Consider the following 24,713-nt stretch of genomic DNA (forward strand, 5'->3'; position numbering starts at 1 on the left):
AAATGGGTCCCTTATTCCACTCACACACTTAATCAATTTCTAAGAATCCGTGCCACCTCGTGGACGGAGGGAGTATAATTCTTGATTATTGACACATCTTTAAAATTGTAATCCGATGCTAATAATATTTGTGTGGATTGCGTTGCACAAGAATTGAAGGTAGTTACTAGTAGTTAGTTGGGTGATAAATGATTGTTACTTGAAGTTGAGGAGCAATATGAACTAACGCAACAACTCGGTTTTATGCTATATACCAACTCCGGTTTATGGTATCCAACTATTCTGCTCCAAGATAACAATATCTAGGAGATAACAATATTTAGGGTAAAGTAAATAGTTAGCCACAAATTCATAATGTATAATTATTGAGATGACCTAGTGGTGGAATGTAAACGACAACACTTTCTCTTTCTCCACTCTTGTAATATCAAGCTTTCTTGAGGCAGTCTAGTTGTGCAATGCAGGCAACACTACTTTTCTTTGTGTCACTCTCACAACAACCTCTATGTCGAGCTATTTATAGCAGAAATTCAAAATAAAATTAAAAAACACAGCCCAACTACAACGACATGAAATTGAAATGAACTAGAAGCTTAAATTCATCAACAAATGCAGAATTACAGTAGGGTATTATTTTAAATACATTACACACTATATGCAGCTTAGCCGAGAAGCAGCGACGTAGAATTGAAGAAGTGAAAACTGATTGTGGATTATGCCAAAGCTAATAAATGCAACCAACTGATATCGCCTTGTATAGAAATCATGAATTGCATGAGCTAACATTCAGGGATTTGCAGCAGCAGAGGCGAATGCAGTTTGTCTTTGGCTCAATTTCATGTATAGGCCCTGCAACAGAGTCATGCTATTTCAATTACTGCAAAACAAGCCAAATATATGGCAAGAGACCTCTCTCTCTCTCTCTCTCTCTAGAATAGCCAATCACTCACTTTTAAATATTCTTAAAATCAATACTTTGCCATCGACCACCAAAATGATGGCCTTATGGAAAAGACTGAAAATAGCACCTTATAATTAAGAAATTAGGGGTTGATAAAAAGAATTACATTTGTTGTGTGGATAGTGGCTCCAGTAGTCATGCCGATAGTTTGGTCTGGGATCAACTCAAAGCTCGCATGCTGTAAAAGTACTGCAAGGGCTACAATGGCTTCGAGTAAAGCAAATTGATCGCCCACACATTTGCGTGGCCCTCCACTGAATGGGATATATCTGAAATACTAGCATTTGGAGATGAATTAGCTGCAAAACTATTAAGAGTCACAAGAGAAACAAGTGAAGATGGCGTGCATGCCTATAATCTGTGTTCGCTTCATTTGGAACTGGGCTATCTAAGTCAAATCTTTCTGGAACAAAATCATCAGCTCTTTCCCACACCTTCAAAATACACAACAAAAAAGTTAATTGCTTAATGCTCCAGAATATAAGATGCAAGAGATGAACGCTCATATCTGTATTGCACGAAGGAATCAAAAGAACACAATTTACAGCAGTCCGAAACACCTGCACCTCTCGATCTAAAATAGCCTAGCTTTACTGGGGATGTAAGAGATCACTAGATTTAAAAGAAATAATTTGACCATTCAAAGCTTCGAGTCATATTAGCTTAGAATCACTCAAATCAGCTTCCATATCTATCAGACTTTGAGTTGTTCCTTTTGGAATCTGGTGAAAAGATACCTCTGCAGAGCGATGGATATTATAGACTGAGATCATGATATCTTGACCAGGCGAGACCTTGTAGTTCCCAGGTAGCAAGTCATCAACTTGAGCACGTCTTAACAAGACCTAATGAAATATTTATTCCAGATCAAAACCAAGAACAATATTGTCAACGTGAGGGGGAGTTTGGCAGCTTACAGGTGGATGAGGATAAAGACGCATTGATTCATTAATGCAACGTGTCAAGAACTTGAGATTCTTTATGTCTTCATAGGTAGGAAGCTGACCCTGTAAAACTCTGTCAACTTCATCTTGTGCTTTTGCCAAAGAGGATGGATCCTGTATTAGAAAACATGTAAAGAACTACATCAATAACAAAAAAAAAAATACAAAAAAGTCTTGAGAGTTATGAATCCTAAAAAGAGTTGGAAGTGGAGAAGCTTCTGAAATTGTAGTTAAGTTGGTGAAAACACGCTCACAATACAGAAAAGATGAACCATTGGAAGGAGATTAGTAACTGCACCTTGCTTAACAAATATGCTGTCCAAGTTAATACAGAACCGGTGGTCTCATGGCCAGCAACTAACATAGATAGAAGGTCATCTCTCAGCTGGGTACTTGAAACCTGGAACAAAATACGAAAAAAATTGCTAAAGCAACTTATAGCAAACAGATACACAAATAATTTGTTTGATCAAAGATTTCACTACCTCCTCTCTGCTGGCAAGTAAGAAGCGAAGAATGCTTGGATCTGTAGCATTCACATACTCCTCCTCATTGATCCTCTCACCCTCAGCTTCTACAATCTCCCGGCACTTTGCTATGAGCTCTTCAACAGTTTGCCTTATTATAGAAACCGCCTTTTCAGCTTTAATTTGCCTTGGTATTACTTTACATAAAGCATTAATCTGAAAGGTGACATATACACATAAAGGGAGAAGAAAAGTTAGCATTTACTATCTAAGTGATACCACGGTTGGAAAGAGTCAAAGGAATCACCTGCCTTCCAGTATGGCAATAGATCAGTTGAACGGAGCTCTGCCTCTTTCAGTGCAGTATAAACTGCATCAATAACTGGACTATTGGTCGTGAGAGAATCAAACTCAAAGTTAAATAGAGCTAGTCCGATAACATCAAGAGTAAGCTGCGAGAATTTTTCCTCCATGTTTACGGCAGAGCCATTGAGTAAATTGGGCTTCAGCCTCTCGACCAACTGCTCAGCGCATCTGCAAAAGACCCGTTCAACTATTATCGACAAGTACTTCTTGTGAAGGGATGGAACCACGGCCCTGCGCCTTACCTATAATAAGCATACTTTTAACCTCAAAACATTACACGCGTATAGTAAGAATAATAGAACTCAGAATCAGGGACATATCAATGTTTTAAAGTATCAAGCTTCATCATGATTCATGTGTTGCTGTTTCTATTGAACAAACAAGAGGACTCGTAAAATCTACTGTCAAAAGATTTTCTCCAAAAACCAATGGTTGCAAAAAATTAGTGCTAGAGAAGGAGAGGATCAAGTCTGTGTTATCACCTACATGATTGTCCAAAGAGTTAAAGCGAATTAGAAAAATGCTATACTCAAATCTCTTCCAAAACACCCGTAATTTTTTGGGGAACAACATAGCAAACACATTGAAGGCATTTCAATTCGAAACATAAACGAAAATCCAATTCAATTCCCTTGAAGAATAAGCAAGCATAAAGAGAAAAACAGAAGCAAAATTAGGGCGAAATGTAAAGGAAAACAGAAGCAGAATTACCGTCCAAAGAGAACCCTCAGCAATGGCGAAACCGGAGCCAAACAAGAACTCAGAAACCTCAGCCACAAGGCCCTTGGAGTAAATGGTGCCGTAATTCCTCAAGACATGCTTGGCAATGGCGGGGTCGCTGACGACGACGAAGTTCCTGGGGCCCGCGGCGAGGCGGTAGATGGGGCCGTACTCGTTCATCCACTTGAAGAGCGGCAGGAAGAGGGCGCCGCCGAGAAGGTCCGACACGTCGTCCAGCTTGGCGCTGGCGACGGGTATGTTGGAGTCGTCTTTGGGGCCTAATGTTCCGAGTGACTTGGTGAGAGAGGTTAGCCAGTCCGGGCTCACCCATGAAGTGGCCTTGGTAGTTGGCGGCGGTTTGCCGTTGGAGGAGTTCTTGATGGAGAGTGATGGAGCGGGGCAGCGCCGGAGGTGGCGATGGTGGGTGATGGGGGATAAGGTGGAGATGGATAATGTGGATGACATGATGATGATGGCGGGTTACAAGTTAACCGTAATTTTATGTTTTTCCGGCCACCATGTCCACACATACAGAGCCTCTACTTGTGTACATTATTTATGCTCAATTATTTCACTAGTTATAGTATATGTAGATTGACATTAATAATTAGGGCAAATTGCATCAAAATACCTCACTTTATACCAAAATCTGGTTTTTTGACAATCTTTTCAATTATAGCCAACATTTGAACTACCTTTCAATTTGTTGCAATTGACTTCCGGATTAATTTTCCGGTCAACTTAATGCTGATGTGGATTCCCGTAAAGGTGATGTGGCACGCCTCGCCGGCTTATCAAACGACGACGTCTCTAATTACCTTAAACGATGTCGTTTTCCATGATTTTAAGCAAATTACAATTTCTAGTTTTATATATTTGTCGATTAGGGCTTCAAATGTCCTCATTTCTTTTCCCAAATCCTCTCATCTCAGTTGAAATTCTGGTTTGCAGCAAAAATCTTTGCAGTGAAAATCTTTGAACTGACGGATTCTTCTTCTCAAACAGGATGACTGAGCTCATGCAATTTCCCCTTACCTCCAAAATTCTACAAATGCAAAGAACCAGAGCCGTGCATCTTGCAGGCTTCAAATAGCGTGACTAATTCGGAGAGGCGCTGTAACACCCCTAATATTTAGATTTATTATATAAGTTTAATTATTAGTAATTTCTTGTCTAGCTTATTATTATTTTTAAATAATTACATGATATATAGATATGCACCATTAATTTTATCTAGACTATTATTATTATTATTATTATTATTATTTAGATTCTTATTAGAACTAGAACTCTTTTATCATCTTTATTCTTTATCTTATTAGGAGATATATACATGCAAGCAACCATTATATATATATATATATATATATATATATATATGTGTGTGTGTGTGTATTTTTTTAACACTGTGTTAATTAATTATATTAGTTGCAAAGTTCGTTTTTTTATTAGATTAATTTATTTTTGTTTTATTTGTGATGAACACAATTTGGTTAGTGCTTTTGTAATTATTAGGTTGTATATATATTTATTTAATATACATAGATAATTGCTTTGGAAATAGTAGCTTAGTTACAAAAGAATTCGATTAATTTTTTTAAGTTTTTAAATCAAATTACTATCTTTTGGTTTAAGTCTTACTTTTAAATATTTTGATATTGTAGTACATGCACGTTTGTTTTTTTTTTTTAAATAAAAGGGTGACACCATCGTCCACTTATTTTAGATTTCCTAATCAAACTAAAACTCTTAAAGCTTTATGTTCCTAATTTTCTTTTGTTGTTCATTCGACTAAGGGATATACTTAGAATAAAACTCATGCTTTATCTATAATTTTCTAAAACTTGTATATGTAAGGGTTAACGCATACTTTGAGAGACACCAAATTTCAGTTTATATTCTTCCTTTACTTGTTCGTGTATGGGTTTCATCCAGATATTTTCAAAAGCAAAGTTTAAGGTGAGGGATTATATGCTTGTGGTTATATTCATGTATGTTTTTATATGCTCTTATTTCATGTTTGATTATACTTGCTCAGCCATGTAGAAATACATGTTCAGAATATTAGCCATGTTGAAATACATGTTCAGCCATGTAGAAATACATGTTCAGAAAATCAGCCATGTTGAAATACATGTTCAGAAATTCAGCCATGTTGAAATACATGTTCAGGGGCTCTCAGTTCGCCCATCAGATTATCAGTATGTGTATGACAATGTGAAGTATTTGCATGTTTAAGCGTATGTGAATATTTGCATGGTTTCTCACTGAGTATATTTTCAATATGCTCATCCCTTATCTTTCAGTTTTGCAGTTTTGAAGTCGAGGTGGCCATGGAAGTCGAGAATGACTAGAGATTTAGTATTTCCATAGAAATTTAAGTTGAACATGTCACTTTCTTTTAGTTTATCTTTTTCTTCCATGTTACTACATTAGTTTTAGCAAGTTGATTTTAAATTAGTTTAAATTGTGATAGTCAAGGAATTTTATTTTTAACTATTAGTTCTTCAAGATTTTAGTTTGAAAAGTTTATGAAAATTGGGGCGTTACATAGTGGTATCAGAGCGGGTCTACGTTCCTGTAGACTCGTGTCTTTTAAAAAAAAAATGGCTTTCAAAAGGTTAAGTAAGCCTAGTCATTGGAAACTCATGAGCTGCATCGACTCCAAGGTATGTATTCTAATTGTTTAAGTATACGGCGTTATGATGTTTTACATGATATTTTTTTTTTATGATGATTTTACGTTCTAGTACTATTATGTTCAATTTTGATAGAACAAGTTATGAAAACTCAAGAAACGTGACTAGAAATTTCGAGGACGAAATTATTTTTTAAGTGGGATAGGTTGTAACACCCCTAATATTTAGATTTATTATATAAGTTTAATTATTAGTAATTTCTTGTCTAGCTTATTTTTTTTTTAAATAATTACATGATATATAGATATGCACCATTAATTTTATCTAGACTATTATTATTATTATTATTATTATTATTATTATTTAGATTCTTATTAGAACTAGAACTCTTTTATCATCTTTATTCTTTATCTTATTAGGAGATATATACATGCAAGCAACCATTATATATATATATATATATATATATATATATGTGTGTGTGTGTGTGTGTATTTTTTTAACACTGTGTTAATTAATTATATTAGTTGCAAAGTTCGTTTTTTTATTAGATTAATTTATTTTTGTTTTATTTGTGATGAACACAATTTGGTTAGTGCTTTTGTAATTATTAGGTTGTATATATATTTATTTAATATACATAGATAATTGCTTTGGAAATAGTAGCTTAGTTACAAAAGAATTCGATTAATTTTTTTAAGTTTTTAAATCAAATTACTATCTTTTGGTTTAAGTCTTACTTTTAAATATTTTGATATTGTAGTACATGCACGTTTGTTTTTTTTTTTTTTTTAAATAAAAGGGTGACACCATCGTCCACTTATTTTAGATTTCCTAATCAAACTAAAACTCTTAAAGCTTTATGTTCCTAATTTTCTTTTGTTGTTCATTCGACTAAGGGATATACTTAGAATAAAACTCATGCTTTATCTATAATTTTCTAAAACTTGTATATGTAAGGGTTAACGCATACTTTGAGAGACACCAAATTTCAGTTTATATTCTTCCTTTACTTGTTCGTGTATGGGTTTCATCCAGATATTTTCAAAAGCAAAGTTTAAGGTGAGGGATTATATGCTTGTGGTTATATTCATGTATGTTTTTATATGCTCTTATTTCATGTTTGATTATACTTGCTCAGCCATGTAGAAATACATGTTCAGAATATTAGCCATGTTGAAATACATGTTCAGCCATGTAGAAATACATGTTCAGAAAATCAGCCATGTTGAAATACATGTTCAGCCATGTAGAAATACATGTTCAGAAATTCAGCCATGTTGAAATACATGTCAGGGGCTCTCAGTTCGCCCATCAGATTATCAGTATGTGTATGACAATGTGAAGTATTTGCATGTTTAAGCGTATGTGAATATTTGCATGGTTTCGCACTGAGTATATTTTCAATATGCTCATCCCTTATTTTTTTCAGTTTTGCAGTTCTGGAGTCGAGGTGGCCATGGAAGTCGAGAATGACTAGAGATTAAGTATTTCCTTAGAAATTTAAGTGAACTCGTTACGTTTTAAATTATCGTTTTTATTTCATATTACTATTTTGATTTTGGGTAAGTTGATTTTCTTTTAATTAGTTTAAACTTTATTAGTCAAGAAATTTTATTTTAACTATTAGTTCTTCAAAGTTTTTAGTTTGAAAAGTTTATGAAAATTGGGGCGTTACATGCGCTACTACCACTGTCGTCGTCGTGGTCGTCATGGTGATTGCAAGTATTGGGAATGGGTTGATCCCGTTCTACCGGAGTACTACAAGGATTGCTTGTTGAAGATGAATCTTGAAAGGGACTTGGCGGTTGAAGAATTAATTCGGCAGAGGGGAAAAAAGGCAAACAAAAACACCTCCATTGGAGATGAAGAAGACATACGACTCTCAGAAAGTGGTGAAGAGTACAAAATACTTGGGAATCAAATCCATATTGTGGAGAAAATGATGAAGCTACTGTTTTTTGGGTTTGTACTTCTTGTTGTAGTAGTTTTTTTTGGTTGGGTGTAAGATGTAGCTGATGTGGTAGATGATGGCATTTTGGACTCGTTTTACTGTTTGGTGATGAAGTATGTAGAATGTTAATGCAGTTGGTATGGTGTTGAACAATTTGGTGCAATTTAATGCTAACAACATCTTGTATTTGCTCTGTTTTGTACTTTGGCTAATGATGCTAACAAATGAATGTGGTGCCAAGAATAAACTGAAAAATTTGCAACGTACCAAAAACTCTTCATATAACAGTAAAGAATGCTATTGAGTAGCAGTATCTGTTACATAAAAAAGATCATTTGTTATAGCACAAATGTATCCACAACATATCCACAAAAAGACCTAGATATTACATCAAAACATGCATCAGCTAGCTAATTCCCAGCTTGAGTCCTGCTTTCTTGAGTTGAGGGCCCTTCTTTGGCTCCTGTCACATTACTTTGGGAAGAAGACACATTTTCTTGTTGCAATGTGGTCCTCTTGGTACCCTACAAGTATTGATATTCACATTTTTAGTAATCAACAAATGATATAACAAATGAGAAATCTGCAATACATTTGAAATACTTACTCTCCTCTGGCTTGTTTGCTCTTGTTGACTAGATGTTCCTTCCTGCCTACTTTTCTTAGGCTTTGGAGGTTGGATTGGATGAATTATAGGCCTGCCTCTTTTCCCCTGTTTCCAGTTGAAGAAAGAGTATGTAAACAAATAGCAGTAAACAAAGAATAAGTAAACAAAGACTTGGAGCAGTCAAATACCTTGGGTTTAGGTGGTGCCTTCTCATTCTTACAAGTCTTCATGTTGTGACCCTTTTGCTGACAGTTTCGACATGTCATTACCAAACCAAACCTCTTCAATTTGTGTTGATTTTTGGGATCTTCTTCAGGACCTCTTCTCCTCACTTTCTTGGGTCTACCTGGCATCTTCCTAACCAGTGGAGGCTTCACAACATATCCATCAGTCTCCGGCCACATCTCCTCACTGACCAAAGGCTCTATGGCATACTTTTATGCTTCTAGATACATTTCTACAGTGTAGTAAGCATGCACATATGCAGATGGCTCCTCACCCTCAAATTGTAGGGCAGCACATCCATGAAGACATGATATTCCTGCCAAATTCCATTCCCTACATGTGCAACTTCTTGCATTCTCATACTCTTCATCATCTGAGACAAGCTCATCATCACCCAACTCATCATCAGATGATTCACCACCTAGAGGGATGTAATCTGAATCTTCAGATTCATCATCATGAAAATCCTCATTCTCTCCATCTTCATTAACTTCACCATCACCCTCTGCATTAAGTTCATCCTCACCATCACCACCCCAGTCACCCTGATATATGTTGTCACTCTCATAACCTGTCAATTCATCATACCCAGAATCATCCTCACCATCATCACCCACTGACTTCCTACCCTCACCATCATCACCCACTGGCTTCCTACCATCAATCTTCCCACCCTCACCTGCCTTACTACTACTCTCACCAGCAACTTTCTTAGCAGAAGCATCCACACTCGAAATAACCCCACCATCAACATAAACATGTAAAACCCTGATATATGGATTAAGGCAAGAAAGCATATCCATGCAATTTTTATCATCTTGCAGGACATGAAACGACTGACTTCTAGGAATTTGATAGCACATTTCCCCCAAGTAGCATATCCCAGATTTTTAACTATTTCTTCAACATCGAAATACCCAAACCTATCTGAATCATGTTTGAAGCTTCCCTCACATTCACCCCCAACATACACTTCTTTACAATCAAAATGCACAAATCTACCACCATGATGAATGTAAACTCCAAATCACTTCAATCTTCATCGATTCAACAACATAAGTTGAAACGCTGCCAAATTTGTCACTCAGCTAAACCAAACCTCTCCAAAGTTTGAATCGAAGAAGAGAATCACAAAGCCAAAAATCAGTCACTGCTGATTACATATATTCTCTTAGACCTTAGGCAAATATTGTTTATCCAAAGCCTAGGTAAAACTAACTGCAAAGAACTTGTTCTTTGTAGTCTAGTTAGGCAAGTTTTCAAACCTCTATTCAACCAGCCGAATTGAATGTTTGTGCCGAAAAGGTGTTATGTCTCCGTAAGGTCCTAGTGCCCTGTGTGTGCTAGGAGTTGGCTCAAATCGGCCGCCACTCTCTCTCTCTCATCTCACTCCGTTGCGGCCTCCCTTTCCTCCGCCAAATCCTCCCAGATTCTCGGGTCTCCCCACATCACCATCTCCAACTCCCCGTTTTCCACCGCCCAAATTCTTGGGTCCGACGGCTTGAGGGCTGATGTTTTCTCATGTCGAAGAGCGGCGAGCGAGCGAATTAGAGCTCACCCCATTTTCTCAGGCGGCGGCTCTGGTTTCCATTTGGGTGCCACTACTTGTTTCATTCTCGGAAGAACGACGACCGGCGATTTGAGAAAAGGAGGGAGCGAGAGAAAACGATGGGAGAATTGTTGTTGCTGAAATTTGATATCTGAAATTTGAGAACTGCTGGTGGGGGAGGGAATTGGGAGGGTGGCGGAAATAGGGAGGGCTTACAGGGGCACGAGGTGGTGGAAATCGTGGGGGAAGAGGGAGGGGCGGCGGAGGTTGGTGAAGGAGAATGATGAGGATTTGCAGAGGCGCGAAAATCATGGGAAAAGAGGCGGAGGTTGATGAAGGAGGAGGAAGGTTTGAAGGGGCGCGAGGCGGCAGAAATCGTGGGGGAAGAGGGATGGCGGCGGAGGTCGATGAAGGAGGGTGAGGGTTTGTTGCCCCGTGAAGGAGAAACAGGGTGGAGAGAGAGAGAGAGAGAGAGAGGGTGACGTGGGAGGGGAGGGTGGGTGTGATTTGACATTTCTGATGCCACGTTGGCATTCCGGCTGCCACGTTTGGCCGGAAAAACACCGGGGATGCCAATTGCAATAAATTGAAAGGTCGTTCAATTTCTTGCTACAATTAAAAAGTTTGTCAAAAAACCGAAATTTGGTATAAAGTGAGGTATTTTCATGCAATTTGCCCTTATTTAAATTATATGATACTCTCTCTATCCTCCAAAATTATGCATACCTTTCCTTTTTGGTACGGCCCCCAAAATTATGCATACCCTATTTTTAGACACTACCCCACATATAATTCTTATAATTTTACTCTTTTAACTTACACTATTACTCATAATCTATTTAACAATACCCTCATTGTGGGTCCCTTTCTCCACTATCATTACTACAAACTTCCATGCATGATTTTGGGGGATGGGGAAGTATTATTTTTGTATAAATAATTATTTATATATAAATTATTTTTAAATTTATTTAATTTAAGGTAATATAGTTGAAATTATATTAATTTGAATCATATTCCTCAATTAAATGTTAACCTTTTGTTAGAATAATAAATATTCTTTTTATATAAATTTTTATCATCTGAGCATCATCTCGTCTGAACCACCTTGTAGGATCATATCATCATCTAAAGCCCGAAAGACGACATCTAATGTTTGAACACCAGATTTTTGAGCATCATCTCGTCTAGACCTTAAAATACAAAAAATGAACTTTTATGCATCAATTTTTTTAACATCACTTATCTGGAGGTTTAAAAATCAAATTTGACTTGTGAGATTGTATGATTTGGATCTTCTAATACCATAACTAACTTGTAAACATTATTTTGTATGGAACTTGAAAAAATCTTGACAAACTTTTATGCATTATTAGCTTCAAATATTATAATTGGGTTTCAAGAATCATCTCGTTTGGAGTTTGAAAGAACAAATCATCATTTAATTCTTCACTCGATTGAGATTATTATAAATTTAATACATAATTAAAGATTTCTAATGTATTTTAACATCATATCCTCTATTGTTCTTTATCTAAATTCTTCATTTATGCATACTGAAACAAATAAATTTTTTAGATATGAAAAATATATTTTTCTTCCCTATACAAATAAAATGTATGGATATGTTTTATAAAAAAATAAAAATAAAATTTTAATTATTTTGATAGACATAAAATAAGATTTTGTTTTAAAGTAATTTTAAAGTAATTTCTAATTAAATTGAGTTTGTGCCTTATTATTCAAACATGTAAATCAATGACCGAACCCGTTTATAATTTACATACACGTGCATGTCTCAATTCAAACTCAATTTAAAATTGATTTGATTGAAAATTAAGAAAATAAATATTATATATATATATATATATATATATATATATAAATTCATACAGTATAATATATTGCAACATATACATATAATATATACGCTTTTGAGAAATATAAAATTAATAACAAATATATATCTAATCACTAACATTCAATTAAAATCATTTATTGTATATAAATTATATTTTTTTTTCTTGTCAAATCTAATTTTTATCGAGATAAAATAAATAATAAAATTTATTAATTTAGATTATATGTAAGTTATTATTATTATTATTATTATTATTATTATTATTATTATTATTATTATTATTATTATTATTATTATTATTATTATTATTAAGATTAATTTTTATTGAGATAAAATAAATAATAAAATTTATTAATTTAGATTATATGTAAATTAATATTATATATATATATATATATTCATTTATTATTAATTATATTTATTAAGATTAATGAATCTTTATATGGAATGCAATAGTTAATTTTATTAATAAATGATGAAGATTATATATGATAAATTATTGAAATGAAACAATTCTAAACATGTCACATAGATTAAGGCTTAATCCTATTATAAAGAAGATTCACAAAAAATAAATAACGAAATGAAGAAACCAAAATAACATTAAAAAAAATTGTAATAATCTTTAAAAAAATAATAAAATTAAAAGAAAGGGTACATCCACCTAACCAGCTATTTGATGTTGGATCAAATCAAAATTTGTTGCTCAGTATCTAGATCGATTTTTCAACCACTGACCATTATACATAAAAGTTCAACTCATCTCCATGTGGATGTGGCTTCCCAGCATAGATGGGATTATGAGTTATGCATTTAAGAGAAGTTGAACACATTATGGTTCCAAATCAAGACTTTCCAAGTCAAGAGTCAACAAGTTCTTGTTATAAACGACTATTTTGACGGAGTTAAAAGTCTTGACTGAGACGCCATCACTTCTGAACTAAATGGCCTTAAACTTCGGCGGCTTGAACCTTAGTTGTTCACACTTGAAACTCTATTAGACTCTCTTATTTGTTAAACGTGTTCACTGCCGACTTTAATTTACTACAAAAAAACGCATAAATAGCGACGAAAATTATCGGCGGCGATTTTACCATCGGTAATTATCGGCGGCACGGTGACGGCATTTCAGGCGACCCGCACTTTCGAAATTACCCGCCAATTATCGACGACAAAATCGCCGCCGATAATTAGCGACGGCGACGCCGCCGGTGATTTTTGAATTTGCAATAAAACTTTAATTCTACACAATTATCCGACGGCGATTTTGCCGTCGGTAATGTGTAAATATAGGTCACGCGTATTGCTTCTGTTTTCACCTTTGCGCCGCACAACAGAACATAACACCCCCCCCCCCCCCGCTTCCCCCCTGCTGCTGCTGCTGCTTCCGGTCTCCACCCGCCGACCGCCACCGCCGTGCCCAGGTAACTCTCTTTCTCTCTCTCTCTCTCTAGATCTATATATCTCATTTTAATTATATATATATAATTATTTAATTTTCACTTATATTCTTTATTGTAGTTCGACGACCTCGTTTCGCCGCCTTCTTCACGACACCCGCCGGAAACCACCACCGTACGCTTCTCTTATTTATTTATTTAATTATTTATGAATTTATTTATGTATTTATATGTTAATTAAATAGATTTATTTGTTATATACAGTTAATAATTAATTTATAATTGGCTTTGTTTATAAATAAATTATATGAAGCATGAATAATTTTAAATTATATTAATTGAAGCATGATTAATTTTAAATTATATTAATCAATTAATATATGTTGTTAGTTTAATTTTAAATTATTAAACATGATTAATTTTAAATTATATTAATTTTAATCAATTAGTTTAAGTTGTTAGTTTAAGTTGTTTGTTAGAATAATTTATATATGTTGGATAATTTTGTTAAATTAAATGTTATGTGCTATGTGTTTATAAAATGTTATGTTATTATATATATTGTGGGATAGATTTAATCAATTTCTTAAGGATCTTCTCCCTTTGGGATAGAAATTGATTATTTCTTAAGGATCTTCTCCCAACAAATGATTGTTTTTAATTTAATTACCCTGATTTTTATTGCTTTTATTTGTATTGTATTATTGCTTCGACATTGGGGGGCCGGGTAGACCTAGTATAGGCTTAGTAAATTAGGACCACTATGGTCACTATAGCTGCTGGTAGAGTCGAGCAATTGGTAGTTAGGATAGTGGGGTTATGCTGTCGAAATTTTGTTAGATTTCAAGTAATTTATTATATTTTATTTATTTTTTTCAATTAGAATTTGCAAGAATGAGTGATAATCGTATGTGGATGTACGCGAGATACAATGATCGTACTGCATTTGAAACGGGGCTTGAGTTTTTCCTTGAGTGGGCGAGAAATCAAACGGCATACACAGATGGACAAGGTAACATTAGGTGCCCGTGTAAGAAGTGCAAGAATCAAGTGTATTTAGATGTACCTACGGTCAGAAAACATGTTAGTAGGCGTGGATTTGTCCTGAATTACACAAATTGGGTTTCTCACGGCGAAGCACCGCTGTATATGCCGAGAGAACATGTTATAATGGATGAGGATGATGGATTATACAATACCTACGAAAGGATGGTGCATGACCATGCTGGACCTAGTAATTATCAAGATCCTCCAAATCTGGAGCAGCCGCCCAATAATGACGCTCAATAGATTATAACATGTTGGATGCAGCAGATACTCCATTGTACGCAGGATGTGACACGTACACACAATTAAGTTGGATGACTCAATTCATGAGCATAAAGGCTGAAAGCCACATGTCAGAGAGGACTTACAATCAGATGTCTTCGATGATGAAAGTTGCTTTACCGCAGGGTAACAACTGTCCAGAAGACTTCTATAGTAAGAAAAGAAATCTGCGTGGTTTGGGTTTGCCTGTAGAGAAGATTGATTGCTATGTTAATAACTGCATGTTGTATTGGGGGGAAACTAGTGAGCTACATAATTGTATGTTCTGTGACCAATCACGATATAAGGAGAATTTGTGTGCATCTGGAAGTCGCCGAAAGAACAGGTGCCCGCCAAACAAATGCACTATTTTCCCTTGACGCCCCGATTGCAGAGATTGTTTGCATCTCCTGCAACTGCTGAAAATATGCGGTGGCATGCGACCTCCACAGATGATGGGATAATGCGCCACCCAGTCGACTCTCCGACATGGAAACACTTGAATTCAGTCTTTCCTGGATTCGCCGAGGAGATCAGAAATGTGAGATTGGGCCTCTCTACAGATGGTTTTGCCCCATTTACACAATCAGGGCGTCAATATTCTTCTTGGCCAGTTATTGTCACGCTGTATAACTTGCCTCCGTGGTTGTGCATGAAAGAACAATTCATGTTTCTCACAGTCCTCGTGCCTGGGCCATCAAACCCAAAGATGAAGTTGGACGTTTTCTTACAGCCACTGATACAAGAGTTAAAATCTCTATGGGAGGTTGGTGTGAACACTTACGACATATCGTTGAAGCAAAATTTTCAGATGCGAGCAGCTCTGATATGGACTATCAGTGATTTTCCAGCGTACGCTATGTTGTCTGGGTGGGGTACAGCTGGGAAATTGGCATGTCCACACTGCATGGAGAATACAGAAGCATTCACTTTACCGATGAGTGGAAAATAATCGTGGTTTGATAATCATCGGAAGTTCTTACCTCCTAACCATGTGTTTAGGAGAAACAAAACTTCATTCTTGAAGAATAAGACCTGCAATGTTGGTCCACCAGAACAAAGATCAGGAATACGAGTGTTCTGTACTGGTGACCACTCGAAAAGAATTTCAAAGTTAAGCGCGCTTGACACAGAGCACAAGCAAGATGGGTGACCCACTGGAAAGTTCGTCTAAAGTATGCAATACCGTATAAATACGGAAATAAATTGAGAATATACAATAAATAAATAAATAAATAGATAAAATAAATAAATAAAATAAAATTAAAAACATTACCGAGGGCAAAATGCTGTCGCTAATTACCGACGACATTTGCCCTCGCTAATAGGCCGGCCCCCTCCGGCGATGCGCCACCGGACGGCGGTGGTTTATTACCGACGACATTAATGCCGCCGGTAATTAGCGGCGGCAAACGCCGTCGCTAATAGTCCGGCCAACTCCGGCGATCTCCACCGGACGCCGGTGGAAATCACCGACGGCAATAATGCCGCCGCCTATGATGCACGGATTCTTCAAAAATTAGCATGTACGGCGAATCAGATTCTTTTAGGGTGCGATTCTCTCGGATTCTCGTCGGATTCGCACCCGATTCGCCACGTGGCATATCTTTTAAAATAATTTATAAAAATAAACCGGATTCGCAAATTCCATAGGCGAAATTCACGTATCTCGTGCACGAAAGGCCTACACAAGTTTATTTTGATAATTTTATTTTCAGTTATGACTTATATATTGGACTAATAATATTTGAATCGTTATATTGTTGCTCAATTAACTTATATAATTGAAAATGCTTAACTTTTGGGTAAAATAAAATGTAAATTACATATAATTAATTTAAGAAAATTTAAATTGTATATATTTTATAAGCATTTTATATCATAAAATTTTAATAATTAGATGTATCATTGCTGAATCGCACCCTATAATTTTTAAAAACCCATATCCCCGTACTCGTATCGTATCGCCCCCGTACCTATGCAACATAGGCCGCCGCTAATTCGCCGGCATTGCTCCGCCGTTTAACGGCGGAAATTGCTGCGGCTGTGCCGCCGTTAATTGCCGGCGGCCGCCGGTCGCCGTCGGTAATGTCGTTACTGACGAGTCGATTAGCGGCGGCAAATTGCCGGCGGCACCACCGTCGGTAGCGTGATTTACCGGCGGCCGTGTTTTATTACCGACGGCATTTTGCCGTCGATAATCTCTTGATTTTTTGTAGTGATTAACTCGTCCATGCACCAACGCGCAGGGGGCTGGATCCAGAATTGAACATTGGGGGGCTGAATTTTTTGAACTCTGGCTTCTGAAAATATTTGCACGGGGTTCGAGGCAAAAGTCCACGAAGCAAAAAAAATTTATCAGTCCGTACAATTCATTTTCATGTATTTCTTTTTTTTAATAGTCACGTAACATAATAAATAGTTATTCGCAATTCAATTAATTCAACATCAATTACATTAAAAGCATATAAAGACATGTATATTTTTATGCATTAAAAAAAAAAAAACTGTTTCATCTTCTAAACAAATAAACTACTTTTTATTATTAATAATTCGTAATTTTACTTTAACTTGAGGATCTAAATTCAATACTAAAAATTAACTAAGAAAGAAAAATAGGATGAAAATAACATATAAATTTAATAAATTAATGTAAAATGTTTTTTTGACTTTTGGGGGGAGGGGGTTTGAACCCTGAACCTCACTGTTCGTAGACAGGAGTTTGCACAGCTTGGTGTCCCATTGGAGACAATTAATGTAAAATGTTAAACAATTAACATGGATATTATAATTATTAAAACAATCTATTATATTTTTCTTGTATTACTTATTTATACACACACATATATAGATGTATATAAAATAAAATTAAATTAAAAAAAAAACCCAAAAATTGGGAGGCCAACATGTACAATAGTCAATTAAATATGAGTAAAATTTTGAAGTAGCCAAAATGAAGCATAAAACACAATTTATAGCCACACATTGAAAAAACACAAATTTTGGCCATTTTTATTGATTTGGACGTTTTTGCCCTTAATGAGGCGGACTGGGTAGGATCAGGCACGCGGGTCGCGTGCCGGGTCGGGTTAGGCACTTATGGCACTATTAGTGCCATAAGTGCCATCGGAAATCCAAAATAAAACCAAGTAAAATAGTCATTTTGGCACTTATGGCACTATTAGTGCCATAAGTGCCAACGAAAATTCAAAATAAAACTAAGTAAAATGGTCATTTGGGCACTAATAGTGCCATAAGTGCCATACGTGCAGCACAAATACAGAAACAACAACATCATTTAAACCCTAAATGGAACATCTAAACCCTAAATAGAACATCTAAACCCTAGGGGGAAGTGTGCACTTATGGCACTTATGACACTATTAGTGCCATAAGTGTCATACGTGCAGCACAGATCAGATCAGCACAGATCAGATCAGATCAGATCTGTCGATGGCTGAAATCGAAGGAGGCGGAGATCAGATCTGCCGATGGAGGAGGCGGCGCAACGATCAGATCAGATCCACCGCCGCCGCCTCATCAGATTAGATCTGCCGCCGCCGCCGCCTCATCATCTGCCACCTGACCAATCCCTCCTCCACGCGTTTCAGAGGATCGTATCTCCTCCACCGCCGCCGCCTCATCCTTTACTCCGACGAATTCTGCCGCTGACTTCTGCTCGGCGCCGCTGCGATCAGATCAGCTCCGCCGCTGCGATCAGATCAACTGCGATCAGATCTGCTTGGCACCGCCGCTGCGACCAGATCAGCTGCGATCAGATCTGCTCCGGTGACTTCTGCTCGGCGCCGCTGCCGCGTAGCCGCTGGAGAAAGAGAGAGGGAGATGAGAAGGAGAGAGGAGATAGCGCAGCCGCTGGAGAGAGAGAGAGAGGGAGATGAGAAAGAGAGAGGAAACAGAGAGAAGGGTAGAATAGTCATGACATACAAAAAATGGCTAAAATTTATGTTTTTTCAAATGGTGGACAAAATTTGATGTTGTATGTTGAATAGGGCCATTCGGCCCTATTGTTTCATTAGAGTAAAATTTTGAAGTAGCCAAAATGAAGCATAAAACACAATTTATGGCCACACATTGAAAAAACACAATTTTTGGCCATTTTTATTGATTTGGACGTTTTTACCCTTAATGAGGCGGACCGGGTAGGATCAGGCACGCGGGTCGCGTGCCGGCTCGGGTTAGGCACTTATGGCACTATTAGTGCCATAAGTGCCAAGATTTTATTTTGATTTTATTTTGGATTTCCGTTGGCACTTATGGTACTAATAGTGCCATAAGTGCCAACGGAACCATAAGTGCCAACAAAAATCCAAAATAAAACCAAGTAAAATAATCATTTTGGGCACTTATGGCACTAATAGTGCCATAAGTGCCATTCGTGCAGCACAAATACAGAAACAACAACATCATTTAAACCCTAAATGGAACATCTAAACCCTAAATGGATAATCTAAACCATAAATGGAACATCTAAACCTCAAATGGATAATCTAAACCCTAAATGGAATATCTAAACCCTAGGGGGAAGTGTGCCATACGTGCAACACACAGATCAGAGCAGATCTGCCATGGCTGAAATCGAAGGAGGCGGAGATCAGATCTGCCGATGGAGGAGGCGGCGCAACGATCAGATCAGATCCACCGCCGCCGCCTTATCAGATCAGATCTGCCGCCGCCGCCTCATCCTCTACTCCGACGAATTCTGCCCAGGCGGCGCGCTGGAAAGAGAGAGAGGAAGATGAGAAAGAGAGATGAGAGAGCGGCAGCCGCTGGAGAGAGAGAGAGAGAGGGAGGATCTCCTCCACCACCACCGCGAGAGGTCCGACGAATTCTCCAAGCTCGGCGCCGCTGCCGCGCAGCCGCTGGAGAGAGAGAGAGAGGGAGATGAGAAAGAGAGAGGAGAGAGAGAAGGGTAGAATAGTCATGACATACAAAAAATGGCCAAAATTTATGTTTTTTCAAATGGTGGACAAAATTTGATGTTGTATGTTGAATAGGGCCATTCGGCCCTATTGTTTCTTATTTCTATGTACGTAACAATTGTATTATCGCTATCATCATGCTTGTAATTTGTAAATCAACGCTATACCAATAAAATTTTCGTGCCTACAAAAAATATTGACACATTAATAACATATTAACATTTACATGAAAAATATATATAAAAAATTAATTTTAACTAAATATATTTAAGCTGAATATTGAAAAAATAAAAATAAAGAATTCACAATAATAAAAATTGATATTATGAAAAGGCAAAAAAAAAAGTTAAAAAATGAAAATAAAAGTAAAACTAAAAAAATAGATTTATTCTGAAAAAGATGACAAATGAGAGATTTTTTTTAAAATTTTAATCCTTAACTAAATGTAAATTTTACATTTTAAATCAAATATTTACATAAAATATACTCCTTCTGTCCTATAAGTGTGTATCACATATGGGATGACGCATGTTTTAAGAAAATGTTGGTACATAATGTACGTGTTGAGTGGAAATGAGTGGTTGTGTGGTTGAATTGATTGTGAGGTTATGTAGAAATGAGTGGTTGTGGTTAAAAAGAGAAAAATGGGGTCTTATGGGACGGACGAAAATGAAAAATGTGATACACTTCTAAGCAAAGGAGCGAGTATTAAATTAATGCTTTTATCGTGATCTTTAATTTGGTATGCATATTAAATATTTTATAATTATACGAATTTCACAATTTTAGAATGAAACAAAACAAAAAAAAAAGCTAAAAAAAAGATAAAATATAATTTACAAATAAACCTTCAACTTTATTATAATTACAAAATTTCCACTCAATTGTGAAATCAATTTGAAACCTTAATCTTTTAATATAATATAGTATAGATATGAATGCAGAATGCTTCATTCATGAATGGGGGTACTGTCAATGTATGCTTATACATTGACTTAAAATTTGTCATTGTAGGTAGATGAATTTTTTGTTCCGCATCACCTTTTGAAGTATGATATTCATGATGCAGTGTCTGATATATATGACAGTTTTTTTTTTGGACTAAATTTATTCTACTAGACAACTTCTTTATTTAAGGAACGTATCTTTATGCAATGAATATATCTTACCCAACCCATAAATTAAGATCTACTGTTTGGATAGTATTTAAAAGTCATCATATGTTCAAAAAAGATGGAGTAGTTGATATTTACTTTACCTCATTCATATTATTCACATATTTGAAGAGTGCTATCAGCCTGTGTATTTTTTATTACGAGTTCCAGTACTAGGGCAAATAGTAGAGTATTTTTGTGAGGTTAAACATTATTGAGTATCTTGTTTATTAAGGGTATATAGTGAGTGTCAATACTCACGTCAAAGTTGCGTGTGGTATACATATCTAGCAGTCTATCGTTGGTGGAGTTTCGGGAAGTTACTTGACGTAATAAGGTGGATTGTTTCCCAATTGGTATGGCTTTCTAGATGTAGGCGTCTTATCACCAAATTAGGCTACCAAGTTCTTGTGTCGTTTTTGCTATTTTTGTTTATTTATGTTCGTGTGGTTGTTCCTGCTTTACGTATATACACTCTTTGCAGCACACGTCTCATCATATGTTCTACAGATATGGGATTCTATATTTCACAATTTATTATATTTTAATATTAATTTCAATATTTTATAATTATTTATTTTAGAATTATAAGTGCTTGTTTGGTTCAAGTAGAGAAATTGAAAAGAAATGAAATCAAACAAAGAAGTGGAATGGTAACAATAACCATTATTATTATCTTTACTCTTTAACTCATTCGCTGAAATCCTTTAGAAATAAAAAGATGATTTTAATGGAAAAACATAAATTATTATTTTACATGATAATTCTCCACTCTATAATATAGATGTTGCACGTCAACCGTCGCGGGCACTTGTTACACCACCAGCTAATAATTTTTATATAATTGGTGCTACAAAAGTCAAAACAACAAAAACGGTGTCTATGTCCTTTAATTTAATTCTTTTACCCTAGCTAGACTCATCGTTTAACTCAAATCTCCTGGACTGAAGGAAACTTTTGTTCTTGGAGTCACAAGATTTGATATACTCTAGGAAAGTAGCAAAATCAGTGTCTTTATACCGCCTCGGATTGGTCTCTGTAATCAGCTTGGCCGCCGGTCTTACTGTCGTCGTGAACGGGAAACTAAGTAAAGAAGCCACTGAAACCCTACAATTCATCGAATTCACCAACACTCTATGCAACACGCTCTTGTACTGCCCATTGCTGAATATCTGCAATAAAGAAAAGCTAGTATTAACTAATAGATAATAAGGATAATCTCTTGTTTATTTTAATTGACTAAAATTTTGGAAGCACCTTGATTATTATAGATAATTTAAGCTATTTTTGTTTTATTTTCATTCTATTGAAAATAAAAATGGTGAGGAAGCTGGGCTTATTTTATTGTGGAGTTGGAGTTTTAAAAAATGGGGCAGTGGCACGTACCTCGAGGTGGTCGCCCACATTGACAACGAAGGATCCGGGGATGGGACGAACGGTGAGCCAACGATGTTTGTGTAGAATCTGCAGGCCTTCCACGTCATCCTGGAGTAGGAGCGTGAGGAAACCGTAATCGGAGTGAGGTGGCATTCCCACTGTCAAATCAGGCTGCGGGCATGGCGGGTAGCAGTTCACCACCATTAGCTGGCTTGCATCTTCCATTTCTTTCAAAATTGATTCTTTTTCTGTTTTGTTGTTTAGCCCTAGGCTTTCTAGGATGGCCTCCACCACCATTACGAACAACGCTCTTGTTTCCTCTGCATAACATGCCGCTGACTGCCTGCTTACGTCATTCAACTTAATTACTCAAATTAATTAATCAAAATTTGGGGTTAATTACTAGTATTTCAAGTAAGTACCTGAAGTGCAGAGGGGAAGACGGCCAATGAGGCAGGTGTTGGGGCAGAGGGTGACAGTTGAGCTTCAGAAAGTCCCTCCAACAAAACACGCCGTCCTGATTCTGATTGAAGCTCGTCCCGTACCGCACCGCCGCCTTTATATCGCCCGTCATGTACTTCTCTCTCTCCGACAACGCCATCTCGAAGAACCTCTTCCCCACATTCACCATCTTCTCCGTCACCTCCTCCGCTATACCATGATTCACAAGCTGCGAACATCCATTAATTAAAATAAATAAATAAATAAAAAAGGAAAGAAAAGAAATCAAGAATCTGATCGGCAGGAAACCTGAAAAAAGCCGAAGTTTTCGCAGGCGTGTGCGAGGGACTGAAGGGCCTGGGAGCGGTCGGGGCCTTGCAACTGAGCAAAATCGATGACGGGAAGGTGAAGACCGACGAGGTCATCAGGGCTGTCGCTTATTACAACATTCGGGCGCTCCGAAGCGGGCAGTACGTACTTGCGAGGAACATGCTCGATTCCATTCTCGTACATGTTTTTGACACCTTTCTCGTACAAATTTTCCGACGGATCATCGTTCCTCGCCCTCGACATTAATGCAATTGCCGGAGACATTCTTTACTTTACTGCTTATAATTTTCTATCTGTCAACACGTTGCAACTCAAAGTGTTAGACGCTGATAAATAGTTAATTATGAGAGTGATACTGATGGAGTTATTATATATACGTATACGCGCACCTGGATATAAAAATTTCACGTGAAGAATATAGTATCACAAGGGGATGTGTAATGAATTAATGGTGGGATCAGGAAGAAAGCAAAGGGTGTTTATATAGAAGGAATCACGAGTGCAAAAATAGGATAAAATAAGTTGAAACGGTAGCTAGTTTTAGGGAGCTACTGGTTTCCATGCAATGATCAAAACCGTTGACAATTATTGTCTGACCCACTTGGAGATATGGAATACTTGAAAGGCCCCCCTTCACTTCCACTGTACGTATTTCTAGCCAATTCAACTCAATTTTATATCACTTGCTAACTAAATTTTAATTATAATTAATAAACTCTATTTAGGTATTAATTAGTGAATTCTAATTAAGTAGATGTACCCGAGGGTTTTTTAGGACAATAACTTCGGTTGATTTGGAAATTAGGACAATAACTTTTGGACTTGTAAAAATAGGACACTAATTAATAAGCGTTGCACCCGCAGGACATTTCTCGACCAATTATCGAAATTTTGGACTTTTCCGCACGGCCCAAGCACATAACAACCCGCACGGAGGGATTGATTTATGTGGCAAGCACGTCATTTTTATGGCTCCAGGTAGGATGTCATGTGATTGCTCCGTGCAGGTAAGTCCGAAAATTCGATAATTGGCCGAGAAATGTCCTGCGGGTGCAACTCTTATTAGTTAGTGTCCTATTTTTACAAGTTCGAAAGTTATTGTCATAATTTTTAAATCAACCGAAGTTAATGTCCTAAAAAACCCTCGGGCTCTCTCTCTCTCTCTCTCTCTCTATATATATATATGTAATATATGAAATTGGCCATTTTTATATAGTAAATTTAAAAATTATCCTCTCAAATAAAAACTTTAAAATGTGGCCACTGTTTATGTAAAAATATAAAATTACCCTTAACATTAAAATTAAAAAAAATTGGCCACTCTCTATCCCCCTCACGACATCATTTCCCTCATTATCTCTCTCTCACCCTCACACAAACACATATGCAGCAGCTTATTTTAATTCACTTTGGAAGCAGTTCATTTCCTACCCAAAACTAATCTAATTGCTATTTTTTAGTTATATTTAT

The 24,713-nt window shown here is 36.5% G+C and overlaps 2 protein-coding genes across 2 annotated transcripts; both read right to left on the reverse strand.

The window, feature by feature from the left end:
- Window positions 1-575: 575 nt before the first annotated feature.
- On the reverse strand, window positions 576-4,040 carry LOC130997867 (carotene epsilon-monooxygenase, chloroplastic). The gene is made up of 9 exons (XM_057923298.1): window positions 3,450-4,040; window positions 2,684-2,980; window positions 2,391-2,588; window positions 2,204-2,305; window positions 1,879-2,019; window positions 1,699-1,806; window positions 1,313-1,395; window positions 1,068-1,230; window positions 576-849 (listed from the first exon to the last, which is right to left on the reverse strand). The coding sequence occupies exons 1-9, from the start codon at window positions 3,921-3,923 to the stop codon at window positions 787-789; spliced, it is 1,629 nt and encodes a 542-aa protein (XP_057779281.1). The 5' UTR covers window positions 3,924-4,040; the 3' UTR covers window positions 576-786.
- Window positions 4,041-21,793: 17,753 nt separating this feature from the next.
- On the reverse strand, window positions 21,794-23,800 carry LOC130997868 (probable 2-oxoglutarate-dependent dioxygenase SLC1). Its single transcript, XM_057923299.1, has 5 exons — window positions 23,633-23,800; window positions 23,223-23,536; window positions 22,895-23,142; window positions 22,482-22,815; window positions 21,794-22,267 (listed from the first exon to the last, which is right to left on the reverse strand). Exons 2-5 carry the CDS (start codon window positions 23,505-23,507, stop codon window positions 22,004-22,006), a joined length of 1,131 nt encoding a protein of 376 aa, XP_057779282.1. The 5' UTR covers window positions 23,508-23,536; window positions 23,633-23,800; the 3' UTR covers window positions 21,794-22,003.
- Between the last annotated feature and the right edge of the window lie 913 nt (window positions 23,801-24,713).

This window comes from Salvia miltiorrhiza, chromosome 8, assembly GCF_028751815.1.
Source record: "Salvia miltiorrhiza cultivar Shanhuang (shh) chromosome 8, IMPLAD_Smil_shh, whole genome shotgun sequence".
Taxonomy (NCBI): domain Eukaryota; kingdom Viridiplantae; phylum Streptophyta; class Magnoliopsida; order Lamiales; family Lamiaceae; genus Salvia; species Salvia miltiorrhiza.

Bases quoted from the DNA above. Each gene is read 5' to 3' on its own strand.
- LOC130997868 (XM_057923299.1), bottom strand. From the start codon at position 23,507: ATGTCTCCGGCAATTGCATTAATGTCGAGGGCGAGGAACGATGATCCG. The intron at 23,143-23,222 runs GTTTCCTGCCGA...GGATGTTCGCAG, and splicing joins AAAACTTCGGCTTTTTTCAG to CTTGTGAATCATGGTATAGC. The intron at 22,816-22,894 runs GTACTTACTTGA...TGACGTAAGCAG, and splicing joins TCTTCCCCTCTGCACTTCAG to GCAGTCAGCGGCATGTTATG.
- LOC130997867 (XM_057923298.1), bottom strand. From the start codon at position 3,923: ATGTCATCCACATTATCCATCTCCACCTTATCCCCCATCACCCACCAT. The intron at 2,981-3,449 runs GTAATTCTGCTT...TGCTTATTATAG, and splicing joins CTGAGGGTTCTCTTTGGACG to GTAAGGCGCAGGGCCGTGGT. The intron at 2,020-2,203 runs GTGCAGTTACTA...TTTCTAATACAG, and splicing joins CAGCATATTTGTTAAGCAAG to GATCCATCCTCTTTGGCAAA.